This window comes from Epinephelus lanceolatus, chromosome 5 (assembly GCF_041903045.1).
Source record: "Epinephelus lanceolatus isolate andai-2023 chromosome 5, ASM4190304v1, whole genome shotgun sequence".
NCBI classification, from domain to species: domain Eukaryota; kingdom Metazoa; phylum Chordata; class Actinopteri; order Perciformes; family Serranidae; genus Epinephelus; species Epinephelus lanceolatus.
Window position 1 is genome coordinate 15,655,056 of NC_135738.1, and position 15,392 is coordinate 15,670,447.

The 15,392-nt window shown below is 41.0% G+C and overlaps 1 protein-coding gene and 1 long non-coding RNA gene across 5 annotated transcripts in view; one reads left to right on the forward strand and one right to left on the reverse strand.

The window, feature by feature from the left end:
- The window catches only part of LOC117262077 (A disintegrin and metalloproteinase with thrombospondin motifs 20), a 111,549-nt gene that overhangs the window by 76,284 nt on the left and 19,873 nt on the right, over nt 1–15,392 (forward strand). For all 3 annotated transcript variants that reach the window (XM_033634744.2, XM_078167751.1, XM_078167752.1), the window contains 3 exons: nt 897–1,058; nt 1,314–1,490; nt 14,871–15,038. In XM_033634744.2, coding sequence (XP_033490635.2) covers nt 897–1,058; nt 1,314–1,490; nt 14,871–15,038 — 507 coding nt within the window. The remainder of the gene's footprint in view (nt 1–896; nt 1,059–1,313; nt 1,491–14,870; nt 15,039–15,392) is intronic.
- LOC117262078 (uncharacterized) lies at nt 5,245–13,689 on the reverse strand. 2 transcript variants are annotated; one of them, XR_004502094.2, is made up of 3 exons: nt 13,123–13,668; nt 12,191–12,244; nt 5,245–11,045 (listed from the first exon to the last, which is right to left on the reverse strand). It is a non-coding gene; the product is annotated as an uncharacterized LOC117262078 (long non-coding RNA). The 2 variants fall into 2 exon arrangements; XR_013491591.1 differs by having other exon boundaries at nt 5,245–12,244; nt 13,123–13,689.

A 15,392-nucleotide genomic window follows, 5' to 3' on the forward strand; every position in this document is an offset into this window, starting at 1 on the left:
TGAAGGCTGTGTTGTCCAGTGTTCGAGACTGTCCGTCATGGACTGATGTTTTCCATGTTTGGAGGGTCTTTTTGAACAGTGTAGCTCTGCTCAAGTAAATTCAGCAGGTTGTGTGTCGCATATGTGTTTGTGTTTATATTTGTGCACCCTTTTCTGGTTTGTAAACACTTATTTCTTACCTTATATCTTTCAGCAGAATCTGTAAAATCCTTCACCATGCTGTAATATGCTAGATGATAGACTACTGGCATTTGCTGGAGCTTTCCATCATATCACACAGCCTTCTTCATCAAGTAGAACTTAATGACATGATAAAAAGTTTTCATGTATCTGGAATAGATTGTTTCCCAACAATTTTTTTTAAAAGTCAGGACCTGAATTTAAGGACCAGACATGCATGTTGGCTGAAAACTTGAGCATCGAAAACTGTGGGATAAAGTAATTAGTGTCAGAAAAAAATTATTAACTGAGGCTTGAATGGGCGGCACGGTGATGCAGTGGTTAGCACTGTCGCTTCACAACAAGAGGCTTGACGGCCGGCTCCTTCTGTGCCGGAGTGTGCATGTTCTCCCTGTGTTTGCCAGCTTCCTCCTACAGTCCAAAGACAAGCAGGTTAGGGTAACTGGTGACACTAAATTGGCCGTAGGTGTGAATATGAGTGTGAATGGTTGTCTATCTCTATGTGTCAGCCCTGTGATGTCACTTGGGATAAGTAGTACGAATAATGAATGAATGGAAGTTGAGTTTCGTCCATTCCAGCCATCCCAATCATCCCAATCATCTTACTAAGAAGTCGTGTTTAATTACTCATACTAGGCCTTTTATGCACAAAGCATCTGTTGTACCTTTGTGTGTGCATGTATCATAGCCTCATTGACACACTTTGTGCCCTGCAGTGCTCCAGTACCTGTGCAGGAGGCTTCCAGAGGCGAGTGGTGGTCTGTCAGGATGCCGATGGACGCAGCAACAGCTACTGTGATGAGAGGGTTAAACCTGCCGAGTCTAAGGGCTGCGACTCTGGACCCTGTCCTTTGTGGAACTACGGCGTCTGGGGAGAGGTGAGGTTATATTTAGAGTTGGAAATACTCTGTCATACTCTTCCACTCACTCATTGTGAACCTTGTTACATTTCCCATACATGTTTTTGTGTTTTATCGTCTGTTATGTCTTCTCTGTCTGTCCGTCTGTCTCTGTCTTATCACTTGTTGTACCAAAGACAGGCATTCGTCCAACCTCAGTCTGAAACAACTGTTATAAAGTCATTGCTGAAACTATAACATCATTAAACAGAATGTTTTGTTTGCTATCCTCAGTGCACCCAGACCTGCGGTGGAGGAAGGAGGACCCGCCTGGTGGTTTGTCAAAGGCCCAACGGCCAGAGGCTCAACGACTACAACTGTGACATCCTCGACAAGCCGCCCGACATGGAGCAATGCAACCTGCAGCCCTGCCCAGGCTCTGCCTCCTGGCACCGCCGACCATGGAAGCCGGTACGATAGTACTAACTCGTTTTCCTCCAACACTTATCTTCCTCACTGAGGGCGCGTCACTGTGAGTAGATATCGTGTGCTACAATGACTTCAGACGTGTGCACTGAGTGTGTCTTTAGCCTCACACTGTAGGAGATCCCGGAGTAAGCGCTGGGTATCTAGCGCCACTGTGGGCTAGCTCAGCTTCAGCCCACCCAGATGGGCCCTGCAGTGGCATGGTGCTGATTAGAATCAAGAAAAAAAAATACACAAAAACACAATGCTGCTCCACTTAAGGGATCATTAAAAACACATGGATCCCATTTCGAGCTAAGGCTCCAAATTAAGACCCATAAATCAGGACAGTGTTGTCCAGCAATGCCATATATTTGTAGAAGCGTAACTCTAGAACATATTTATTTCATATATGAGGCGTGAAGTAAATGTTCTGTGTTGTTATTGCTGTCTTCACCCTGTATCCCAAGTACACAAGTGTATATTTGTGTATAAGAGTTAATATTATGACCTTTATTGAACAGCAACAAATGACTGTCAGTGCATTTTGTATGTGTATCTTTGTACAGTATGATTTTATTTTTCGAGTAGCTAGTTTTGGTTACTGAATATTCTATTTAATATTTTTGCTGGTGCTCTTGGTCAGACCTCTGGTATCTCTCGATGAGTACATACAGTTTGTACAGAGGAAAATATTTTCAAAACATGTTTCATTTGTATTTTTGATAATGTCTTTTTTACTTAAGTTGAATTGCAATTTAGAATGGCTTCATCTCTGTCAGGGTAAACTATTTTAAATGATCACAGAAGTAAATAAAACTATCAAACAAAAGATGCAAATACATCTGAAAAAATAATATCCCAAAAACTACGTTAAAAGTAAGTGCCTTAAAATGCAGAATTGCAATATCTTAAGATATTAACTGTTATTTTAAGTTTCAACAGTATATTTAACAGTATATGATGTAGTCTGTATCACATAGGAAAACAGGCGTAAATGCTTTTAACTACACTGTAATTACCATTCATTCATTCATTTTCCTACACCTGGTTCTTACTTAATATACAATCAAGCCATCGGGCACAACAGTTGTTTTTGTCAAATGTCACAAAAATGGTTGTTGGGGGGGGCACTTGGGATGAGTGCATGAACAAAAACAGCAACTTTAAAATGCAATTCATAGTCATGTTAATATTCTTTATGATAAGGTGCTATTGAATTTAACATTATATAATGGTGCATTGTTGGTATCATGAAGATTAAGAGTTTTATCATATTTCCAGGCTTAGAATGAATTTATTTATTCTGTCAGTGGTAAGCAGCATCAGCGCAGCTTACTGAACACAAAACTGTCTGTGCAGTAAATCGGGGTTTTCACCGAGCCGCTCTCTTTTCAGCTTTCATCGTTGTCCATAAAGCAAACTAAAGCACACAGATACCTCCGCCTTATAAAGTTCGAGTCATTTGTTGCTGTGTCTCTTTATACCTTTGGCCAGTTTTTGTATTTCTGAAGGATTTTTTTTTTTTTTTTTTTTTTTTTTTTCAAATGAAAATTATTTATTTGTTTACAGTAGATTATTAATTGTTGCAGCTTTAATGTTTTGTTCCAGTCTACATTGATGCAACACTTTACTTGAATTATTTGTCATTATACACACGTCACCTGAACACTACCAATGCAAAGATGATGGGCCACTTCCGTCAGTGTCTGCAGCCATGTGTCCTGATAAGTGATATCAACACTCCGAGGGCAACCATAAAGGCTTATGGGTAACAATCCCGTATAAGTGGCTTTGGCCCTGTTGTACTGAGTCACATACATTCTCAGAATCTACAGCCGGCTTTGTTTCCAGTGTGAACTTGAAACATCATGCCACTGGAATAAGCAAGCAGGTTGAAACTATTAATACTTGGCAGTTTACTGCATCACAACATTATATACGTCTGAATCTCCCGGGCTAGTCAGCCAGAATAAAGCGTGCAGAGCAGATTTTATCTCAATAATAAGGTCCAACAAAGCTGCTCCTATTGCTCTTACTTGTTATAGCCTTAAAGAGCAACTAAACACCTGCTGAAAATCTTGTTTTTTCTGACCTTTGGTGTTTAAAGGGACAGTTCAGAGCTTTTGAAGTGAGGTTGTTTGAGGTACTCAGTGTGTCACATACAGTACAGTAGATGTCAGTCGGCACGGAAGCTAAGCAATGTACTGCTGTGGGTGGGTCAGTTATAAAATCTATTTTAGCCACCTAAAGCCACCTATTTAGAAAGTTTTCAATGCTTTATCTTATTGTCAAACAACAATTTCCGACGAGGAACTGAAGCCGTCATCTGTGCTCTCTTCAAAGCCAGACTCCATTGAGAAAAACAGTGATTTAGCATTCCTAAACACAGGAGCTGCTGGTCTACCACTGCTTCAAAAATGTATATTGTTAGTGTTATTGTGTGACTTTGGCATTTAAAAGGATTAGTTCAGAGTCACAAAATAGCACAAACTAACCAACCGAATGAGGCAGCGGTAAACCAGCAGCTGCTGTATACAACAAGCCAAAATGACTGTTTTTGTCAATGGGGTTTGGTGGTATAGCGTATACTTTTTTTTAGGTGGGACATCTTTAAGTGGCTAAAATATGTTTTGTTGCTGCCCCCTCCACAGCAGTACATTGTCCAGCTTCCGTGTCATCTCTCCTAATGCTTTTCCAATCTGGGGCCACACCTACAGACATCTACTGCATGTAATACACTGACTATTGACCCCATACAGCCTCACTTGAGAAAACCCAAACTATCCCTTTAACCCCTGCCTTGCTGCAGTGATGTAGAGGTGTACTCCAGGGTGTGTCAGTGCACCTTGACATCACTGATAGATGTGATTGTAGGTGCAATTAAGCAATGGCATACTGCTGTTCAGCCAGGCATCAAGTTACACCTTAAGGTCAGAGTTTAAAAGTTCTGTGACAACTTATTACTTATCCCAGCAAATGTGCAGCTCACTCAAAGCAGGAGTTACAGTATTTTTGCCATGTACAGTCTGTGTTTAACTCTGAGTCAGGCACTCTGACACTTTGCAGTGGTGGTGCAGCTTTGCAGATTCAGGCTTCTGCGAGCAGTTTTAAACTGTGACGTGTGAATTATGTTTTGGTTAAGGCAACGTGAAACTATCGTGACACATAGTTCAGGTGAAGTGTTGCAGTTGGGTCTGTATTTATGTCGGCATCCTCTCAGTCAGGATGTATGCAGTCTCCTTCTTTGTTCCTTTGCTTTTCTCGCTGTGTGTGTGTGTGTGTGTGTGTGTCATTCTCAACCAAGACTTCCACTACAACCAAGACTCCTCAGCCATGGCAGTTTCACACCCACTCCTTCAATTGTTCTAACCCTATGGTGCAAAGTTGCCAAACTCAATGGGACAACTCTATTTTATTTTTGCATATTTTGGTTGGTTGTTGTTCTTTTTTTTTTTTTTTGCTATTTATTTCATTCACGTGCATAAATACATAAACATGTTGAATTAGCTTTCTCCCATTGTAAAGATTATTAAAGAAACATAACTGTGACATTTGTGTTGTTTCTCAATGCGATATTTTGCCGGCAAACAAAATACAGGACTGTACCTTTAACAGTTTGAGCAAATTGCTTTGTACTCGACAGGAAGAGCTCGACATATGCTAGGTTATGAACACATATAAATCCTGCTGATGTCTCTCTGGGGAGCAGCAGTACAGGATGGGAAAACAAAATAAGACACAGTTCACTGCAGAAAAGTAACATTTAGATTATAGTTTATTGCTTTAAGAGGGGAAAGCAGTTCTTTTACACACAGTAGTTTCATAGTACAGTGATATGCTGTGGTGCATGCATAGTACAGTTTATGCAGTGTATAGTGTGTAGGTGAGGTACTGTAAACAGCTCATAGCAAGAACTTGACTTGTGGGTCATTATGTGGTATTTTGGTATTTGACCCTCAATTGACTTCATAGCAGCCTTTTTCAGTAATCCTTATAATAATTCAGTCTTTGGGGGGCATACTTAAAATCTGCGTCTATAGTATCTGGAGCACTTCACATACCTCTGCATAACGTTGTGTAAAAACCCTGCAGGCCTTTTCCTTTTATGCGTTTTCACATTTTATTTTGTAATCTCCCTGGAGAAAACATATATGGTCCAAATCAAACTTTGGCGCTGGGTGGCACATCTGTTTACCATTGCATTAATGGAGCTCTCTGTAACGCATTTGGCAGGAGACCGACAAAGTATTACTTTTACTACAACAATAATTGGTATTAATGCATGCTGGCAAGGGTTGTTTAGCTGAGGAGATCCAAGAGAAAGCCCCTGGAAAGCTAGTATTTACAGAAAGCTGCTTATTGAATTATGTATTTGGTATTGTCCTGAGGTCACTCGTTGAAGGAAAACACACATTAAAATAGCTTTTAAAAGTACCTGTGTGAGAATATATCAGGCAGTGTATTCAAATACGGTAGTAACTCAAGTAAATACTTTACCATAGACTTCAAACCACTCAATACAGATCATATTACAAGAATATACAAATGCAAACCTTTAATTAACCAGCAGAGTTTTAACATAGCTCTATGTAGTGAAGCATACACGTAATTAAACTAAATGACTTAAATTAGAGGCAAACATTGGCTATCAAATTACCTTTATACACCAACCCCTCTATCAGATATTACAGCAAGCATTCATACAGTTTTTTAAACATTTTAATCTTTTTATGGAACCAAAAATTAAACGTTGTCTTAGTGAAATGGCAAACGTGTGGGGAATGCTCTTCCAGAGGCCATAGGAGGATAAAGTAGTCCGGGGGTTCTTGTATTATGTAACATTGTCAAAATATCTCCCATGGCTTCCGAGTGCGTCTTACCTTGTGCAGTGGCCTCTTCTGTCCGTAGCAGGCCTATGCTAAATAAAAAAACTTGCACCAGCAGTATCAGTCACATCAGTTTGCAGCAGCAGCTCGTCAATATATACATGTATTCTTAAATGTATCTTACACATGAAAACATGAGAAAGAATCCTCATTATTCATACTGCTTAATCACCTCTTGGGAAATTAGTTCACGTATTTATTACGCTACAGATATCATTACTTGTAAGACATTTTTGACAAGTCGTTTAATTTCCTCTCGTGTTCCAGATGTAGGCTAAAATCCTGGAAATAAACCTTGTTAAGAGGTAATGGTTTTATTAATGATGGTATGCTACCATCTTGACAATATTCACAAATGTGCATTACTCCTTCATAAACATTTGACCAACAAGAGTAATTTATTCGTTGACATTCACTAACAGAACAGCAGTACAATTTGAATGTAATTAAATCTTTGCTTTAGTTTGTTTCCCCAAAGTAATCCGCCTCCATTTTTCTCCCTGGATGTTTAATCATTTATGTTCTTGATTGATAGTCGTCAAAGCTGCGTTCATTTTCCAAATCATCAAAACACATTTGTCATATATAAAGAAGAAAAGACACAAAGCAATTATCACATTTATTGCACAAATTCATGATTGCAGACACAGTTCAACATAAACGATCAGGAATGCAAATATCATTAACTAATAGTAATTACCTTAAAAGCAATGTCGATGTCAAACGTGTGTGAGCAGTAACAATAAGGCTGTGTGTGATGAATTGGCAACCGAGGCTCCATTTTTGTAATTTATGCCTGTTTGTTGCTAACAAAAACATACCGTTTCCTGTCGAAAGTGGGTTTCCCATGGTGGAGGAAGGGGGGGTCGCAGTTGAGCGTCTGTGAACTAATCATGCTGCTTCAAATGAAACCCACATGCACAACGTTGACATACTTGAATTTGGCCTGGGCGGCAGTGGGCAAGAACACCCTCCAAACCTGTCACCCTGAGGTCAGACGGTCGTGACATCATTGGGGCTTGTGTTTCCTGATGCTGCCTATATGCCAGTCAAGTGTGAGCGATCGAGGCGGTGGCTGGAAGGTCCCCCCTTCTTCTTGTCATGGCTTTAATTTAAATCTGAGTCGGGAGATAATGTTTCAATTCGGCCTTTAGAGAGAAAGCAAAATAGTTCAGTTGATGATTTGCTGGTTAAAAGTCAAGCACTATGGCCTGCAGATTCTGGCAAACCACTAAGACTTGGGAGGCAGAAAACCAGATGCTGCGAGATGTTATCTGAAGATTCAAAATATTTGGATCACAGCATGGCTTTCGCATTAGGAATGGAAGGCTTGTGTAGGTCAAGCAGTCGGATAACATAAAGTTAACATATTACCCACCGTAACATAGATTTTGTTTGCCAGCACCTGCATAAACATCCTCACTATTTATTGTAGCTTAGAGAGCAGTTAAATGGTGATATTAATGCCTGTAGGAGCAAAACCGTATCTGAAGGAATCAGAGTTGACTCGGAACCACAGTGCGTTTGAGCAGGGCATTGGAAGAAATTAAGAGAGCAGCCCATCTAGTGAGGGTAGATGTTATTTTGTGGGTGATCTGAGTTAGGAGCAGATGCAGTGAGATGGAATGAGAGGAGACAGGGCGTGAAAGTCTGGAAGCATTTAGGTCGGTGTAGCCCAGGCTCATCGAATAATAGGGAACATGGCCTCACTTTGACACAGGTAGAACGCCTGCTTTTCCTCAACTCGTCGGTCAGGTATTATAAAGTGTTCTTAAGCCTCTAGGAGTCGCTTCTTAGACTCCACTTAAATGTGTATTCTTCTCACATGTGGCTACCGCGTCAGACTTGCTGGGGCCTGGTCCTGTTTGGGCCTGTCGATGGTATCAAGTTGATGGAGTGAAATGGAGTTTGAGCTTTTTCCGCCCTCTTAAGGGAGAGGCAGTGATAGATTAGGTGTTCAAGCCCACTTTAGGTAACAAGGAGCTAATAGCCCTCCATTTCAACTCCAACATACAAGACTGTGTGATGTTTAGCTGCACTGTAGAGGGTCAGAGACTTAGCTGTACTTGTTTCGTACTATTTAAGTTTGTGTGTGCTGCACTTTCCTTGTGAGTTAGCTCCCTGTCGGGTCTGTTTCTAATGGTTCTATGTTAGCAAGGCCACTGGTCCACAAATGTGAGGAAATTCCAGTATGTCAGTCAGTGCCTGATGCACCATTCATCGAAGTAATTTCCACTTAATAGTAAAAGACACCAACATGCAAAGGAAAAATCCACCCTTGAGTATTTGTGCACAAATTATTTCTAAGGCTGCACTGAAGGATTTAGTCATTGTGAATTAATCGGCCAGTTATTTTTGGTTAATTGTTTTGTTTATGAGACACTGAAAAATAGTGCAAATAAGTGACATGCAAACAAAAACCAATGATAACAAAATAGTTTAATGTTCAAAGTGCTATAATTCCATGAGGTGTGTGTTTTTTATTCTCTTATTCTTTGTATAGCTTAATATCAACCCCAACAATGAACATTACCAATGCCTCTATCTTTTGTTACTTACCAACTCTTGTTTTGAGAGTTTACCATCGTTGGAAACCGTTGAGTCTACAGAAGGCCCTCCTTGTTTAGTCTGACAGGCTGAAGCCAAAACCTGATGTTTGTTTTTGATGTTGTAGACAGATGAAGATCCTTTGTAGCTGAGCTTGACGTGTATTGACCAGGCAGCGTCAGCCCAGTCGCCAGAATACAGTTTTGGCATTTTACATTTCTGCAAACCACAAATACTTTACATTTGTATGTATGAAGAGATGTAATCTACATGCTGATTTTATCATCAGGGGAACATGGTGAATGGTGCTACACCTAAGCAAGATGGCTGCCAAGCTGCAGACCACTGTTCAAGACCAAAAAAACAACAAAACCAGCTGTGATTTAGCCAGTCATTGCTGTTTCCGGCAGATTTTTAGGCACCAAGCGTGGATGTTTTGTAGCGATCCCTTGCTTGGTTTCCTGCCGAGATTGTGCCCCCCATTGTGCCACCCATAACCAAGAGTTTTTGTGCCTAACCCTAACCACATGTGAACCACAGTGTTGTTGAAATGTAAAGTTTCAACGTATCTGCTACATGACAACGTGCAAAATGTATCTGTAGTTTGTAGAAACGTATATGCCAGCATTTTTTCTAACGACTGGGTTGGCAGGATATGTCAGGAATAACTGCTTTTATTTATTTATTTGTTTATTTTTGGGTGGATTTTTCCTCTGATGGAGGCCTTTGTCTGACATCAAGGACCATGGACTTGGCTGAGATCAGGCACAGGTTTAGCACTACTTCAAAGAAGCACAGTGGACAAAGGGGTTTGGGTGGTAACGTATAAAAAGCAACAGCAGTTTTGGTAAATACTGCAATTTGGATTTAAGTACCAAAAAGCTCCCTGTTGCCTCTATAATGCTGCCATAAAAGGAAAATTGTAATTAGTGTTCTGCTATTGGATATGTGGTAATAAGACACACATACCAGGTGTTGATTTCCATCCATTTCCTTTTTTTTTTTTTTAAACTATGAAAACACAATGTAAAAAAATCTTCTTCTTCTTCTTCTTCTTCTTCTTCTTCTTCTTCTTCTCTTGTATCACTTGCTCTATATTTTATCTTTCTTGTCCTTGTAATGCAAGGTCAGGATCATCCCGTTTGGAGTTTTTCCAGACTTCCCTGTATGCAAGCTGTGGCAAGCTGGCTGCTATGACAGATTAGAAAAGCAGCTGTGCAACATTTAGCAGGAAGAGGGACTCAGACTTGAACGTTCTGTGCCAAAGGTCGCTATTTTATAACCTTACGGCTGGTCTGTTGTTATTTCAAGTTCTGTCTTTGTAGTAACTTTTCTAAAGTTATCCCTCGTTCCCATCTGCAGCAGAACACTGATTCGAGCAGCGCTGCATGTTTCAGTATAACACGGTAATGGAAAAAGCTCTCAGTGGAATGTTTAGTCAGACGGAAAAACACGTCTGTTTTGTCATTTAGTTTTGACTTATGGTTTCTTGGTGTATCTTTTCTGAGTGGTGTTGACTTAAAATGGAAACTGTGTTGGAGAAACTGTATATGCCTACTCAACCGGTTGTTTATTTAACTCTTAAAAGATGGCAAAGTCATACTTGGCATGGAGCGCAGAATATACTGTTTAGTTTTCGCCAATCAGAAGTACGCTGCAGCTCCTGCAGTTGAGTGTCTGTCAGGAACTGCATTGACAGAGGCAGGAAATTATTTCCACATCACACAATCAGTCCCATCCTGCGATGAATAATACGGCAAAATCAACTTGTCACAGCTGAAATCCATCACTGCACTGGACTGTTCTGTCAGCAAAGGATATCTGTATTTTGCTCGTGGATATATTTGCATGTACTTTTTTAAATTCATTATCTGGTTTCTATAGTTCAAAGCATGTTGTAAGATTGGTCATGGATAAAGTTAGTAAAGGTTAGTGTGAGGTGAGTTGGATGTATAAATTTCACACTGCTCCCATGCGTGGTTTCAAACAAGTCCGGGTAGCTATTTTGGCCTGATGGATAAAAGATCTATGACTCTTGACATTCCTCTGCCCCATGACGCCGCTCTTACCAGCTGTTCCCATGTTGACAACATGTGTTGTTTTGACTTCTGTCTTTGAAACCTCCCTGCAAAACAAGACCATGAACAGAGAAGCAGCCTGAATGTTCTGTGAACCTTTTATCTCCTCTTGTCTCCCTCTTTCTCAGATTTGCAGTTTAATCTATGCACCAGAGAACATGGTGATTAAGCTTTAATAAAAGACATGACACTATCTTAAAGTGCATACAGTTCCCAACTATTACTACTTGCTCCCTGCCTGATTTCGGTGTGCAGATAAATTAAGATTTTGCATGGTCGACTATAAAGAGCAGTTATCTTTTCTTTCTGTATCTCACAGCCTTGACAACAGCCCAGGGTATAATTCTACACTCCCTTCACAGTCTGCACTTGCAAGTTTGTTCTTGCTCCGGGTCAACACTGAGCTCCTTTGAAGAGTCTATGTAACTACAGTTACCATATGCTTGGTATTACCATCCTTTTGCATTGCGAGCGTGCTGCAATGTGATTGGAATTCAACCTTGGCTCTCACATTTTAAGATATGGTCTCACTTAGAATCACTAAATATAGGAAACATCACAAAAAAAGACTCATTTGTGGTCTAAATTGGCTTTTAACAACCTTTACACTTCATAATGCGCTATTTCGTCTCAGCGTGCACGGTCTATTTCTAACCTGACTGTAGTCCTGTTCATAATTTAATTATTTCGCAGGACATTATCAGAGTGGTTAAGAAGCAAGGTGAAAAAACAGCATGTCAAACAATAATGTTAAATACAGGTATCTTTACAACTGATCTGGCATTTATCACATCACATTTATTACAACCTGACGTCTGGCAGAACTCACATTATGATCTTTACAAGGCTCTTTTTGAGTTCGAAGCCCCGACATAAACCATTTTTTTCAAAACCCTCGATTCTGCTTTCATCACCAAGCAAAAAAAAACCTTTGTAGCATAATTATAGTTCTCACAGTAATAAATGTTTTCATGCACTGCAGCAGGCTGTAGCGATCAGTGATCAAATAAATGCACATGTACACACAAAGCAGTTCTGATCTTTGTTGGTTTTGTGGAGTTTGCCTTCTCTGTGTGAGGTACTGTACAGTGTTAGCTGCTCTGATGGCCATATTGGCTTAGTGACAGATATTTAAACTCTAGTGGAGTTTCTCTTGGATGCCTAACAGTTTCCATGTGTCCTATTGGCTTACCTGTTCACAGTGAAGCAGTGGGTGGGGTCATGTCGAGGTTGACGCCTGCCAGTCCTAGACAAAGACAATAATGCTCACAAAAAGTATCTAATATCAGTCTGGTTATCCTGTTAGAAGAAATCTGCCTGTGTGAAATCACATTCTGTTGACTGAATCCAAGTCAGACATCGAAACTCCAAAGGCTGTTTTATGGTTTTATAGCACGTAGAAAAGTCATGAATTAGCTGGGGCTGGTTTCGCACTCAATTATGTGATTTGTTCCAGAGCTGTGAAATCAAGGAAGCCGCTTTGGAGCCACTAAGTAGAATAATTTAGAGCTGCCTGTTCATTATGGATGGCTTTAAATATCAATTATGTGTCTCTGTGCAGAAGTTCTGCTCTGCTCGGAGGAAACTTGTTTCACAAAAGCAGTTGAGTCATCCCATTTTATAGTAATCCGCAAGATGGACCTCACCGGATTATAGTAGATTTAACCTGCCTCATCATGTGAAATTAATTGCTGGGACAATGTGGGCGGGCAAATCTGTCTCAAGAGTGTTTCATTTCCCATGTGACCCATTGATTTATGTGTTTTTGCTCAAGGAGTCGCTCGTCTCCTCTCCTCACATTAAAGTGAGAATCTTTCCATATATTCAAAACACCTGGTCTCACACCTCAGCAACACATTTGAGTAACACCAGAGCACCCGCATAATCTGTTTAAGCTGAATATGACATATTGAAGTTCAGATAAAGTCACATTACATCAGTACAAGGCACCACATGCTATCAGATTACCAAGCAGTAATAATAATAAGGAACCAGCTTTTAAAGGACATTCAAACCATCCATTTTACATTTCCAAATACATGCACCATTATTTTTCAAGCAACTAGATGGCAACTTGTCACACTTGTAGTGGCTGAAAGTAAGTGATAAGTGGAATAGTCTTACCTGAGTGGGTGCTGGTGAGTGAAGCAGCCCAGCTGTAGATTGGTGAAGCAGAGGTCCCTGAGTCCTTGCCCTCTTCTTGCTCTCAGAGGTGAAGCTGTCCTCTGGTCCCACGAGCTGTGCCAGCTCTCTGTGCTCTGTGTTACCAGCCCTGATTAACTAATGGCTGACAGATGAGGTTGGCAGGGCGGAGGGAGGAGCACCTCGCCGTATAGCGTCTTTTCTCCCACCGTTGAAATGCAGATACAGTTCAGCTGGGGGAGCGCAGCCCGTATGGCTGCGATTTCCTTTCTTCCTCCCTTTTTTTTTTCCTGTCTCTTTTTTTTTCCTCCTGCTTTTACAGCCGTAAGGAGGGGCTTGCCCTCCGCCTCACCCCCCTCTCCCTCCTCACCTCCCATATGTTTGCCTGTCTCTGCTCTTGTCTGAGGTAGAGGGAGTTCTGTTATCATTTTTGAGTGAGTGTGCACAGCGGGTATGTGAATCTGCCATGCTCAGGACTAGTCACTCAGCTCCGGCCTCTGCTTTGATGTTCTCCGTCAGCTGAGCCAGCCCTGTGTTTAAAATGCCATGGTAATTACAATGCGTATGATGCGTGTGTGTGCAGTGTCAACCACAGCCCGCACCACACTTAAGAAGAAAAGGCTGGAGCTGGCTTTGTTTGAAGGGTTCAAATAGAAACTCAAACCTTGATCAGAAGTATTCTTTTTAAATAAAAAATGGCTTGTACCTTCTAGAAACTGGAGAAAGAAATGACAAAATCCTAGAAGATATTTAGGTTTCCATGGTCCATCATCTGTCATATGATTGGTACTATGAGCACACAGGAAAAAAATGTGTGTGTTTGGTGTTATGCAACATTCTGAGATCATAATTAGGGGACAATGCAATATTATGTTTATTATCTGGACTGGAAAATATGCTAAGACAAAATGCAACTCTCCTCGTCTTGTGTATTCAATTCCAGCCGCCATTTTTGGAGTGGCTTTGTATGGGGGCGCTCACTCGTCAAGCAGAAATAGCGGGCACCCTAATTGCTGTCTGGCCTCATGGGGACTGAGGACTCTAGAATATTTTCATCTATAATCTCAGGCCTGTTTCAGAGCTGTCATCAGGGTGTCTGGTTTTTATTCATCGTGTTTTTTTTCCTCTTTCTTCTCCGTCGTCGTTTTCCGAGCTCTCCTGAAGTACTTCTGAGTACCTTATTCGTACCAGATGATTGTCTCGCCATGCATCCATGTTTCGCTTTGCGTCTGTTCTTCCTGTTGCCTCGGCCTCTGCCGTTCACAGCAGCTCTAAAAGTAATTCCTGTGTTTACAGGTTAAATAGTTGGCCGCGTTCCATCAGCGTGTGAGTGTTTGACAAAAGCTTTTGGTGAAATCCATTTAAGTTGTTTAGTTAGATTTGTTTGCAGTGTGTTCACTTGGCCATGAAATGCAACAAGGAAGCTGTCGGGTGCACTGAGTGCTCATGAGTTGAGGTTTAAATGATCTGAGAAAAGCATTCTGTAATTCACCAATGTTTAATTCAGTGGCTCCTTTTTGTCTCCATTCTCGAGAGGCAAATTTTATCCCTGGTTCTCACAGCATTTAAATATTACATTTTGTTATACCTTTTTGTATCCATGATTATGACCACTATCAGTAAAGATTGAAAGCTATGATCTTTTTCAGCTAACATGCCCTTCTTTTGTCTTATTCTCCACCCAACACCCAACACCCAACACCCATCCCCCTTCTCTCTTCCCTCTCCAGTGTTCAGTGAGTTGTGGTCGGGGGACCAAGCAGCGGGAGATAGCCTGTGTTTATCAGAACCAAACCAAAATAGAGGAGGAACACTGCAGTCATCTGCCTCGGCCTCGGACACAGAAGGCCTGTCGGGCGCGGGGATGCCCCACTTGGAAGGCCAACAGGTGGAGGGAGGTATGTTTGCTCTTCTCGCCATCTCCTCCGGCTCACAAAATAGCCCAGGCTCTCTCTCAGGGAGCATAACTGTTGCTAGCAGCTGAAACACAAACACAGCAGAAGGTTTCCCAGAGGTTGCAGATGTAGGACACTGTACACACCAATCACCACTCAGTTTATTCTTGGTCAAGAGTAATGTGTCATTTCCATAAGTGTGAGCTAAACACCACAGGCTGGATTTGTAAAACTGTTTATGTGGTGCACTTGACATTAAGATTAGTCGGGTTTGAAAGATTCAAAGTGTTGAAATAGTTGTGTAATCTACAGTAGAGCTTTACGCCGAGTTTTTCTTTTGAAGCTTTTCGTCAGACC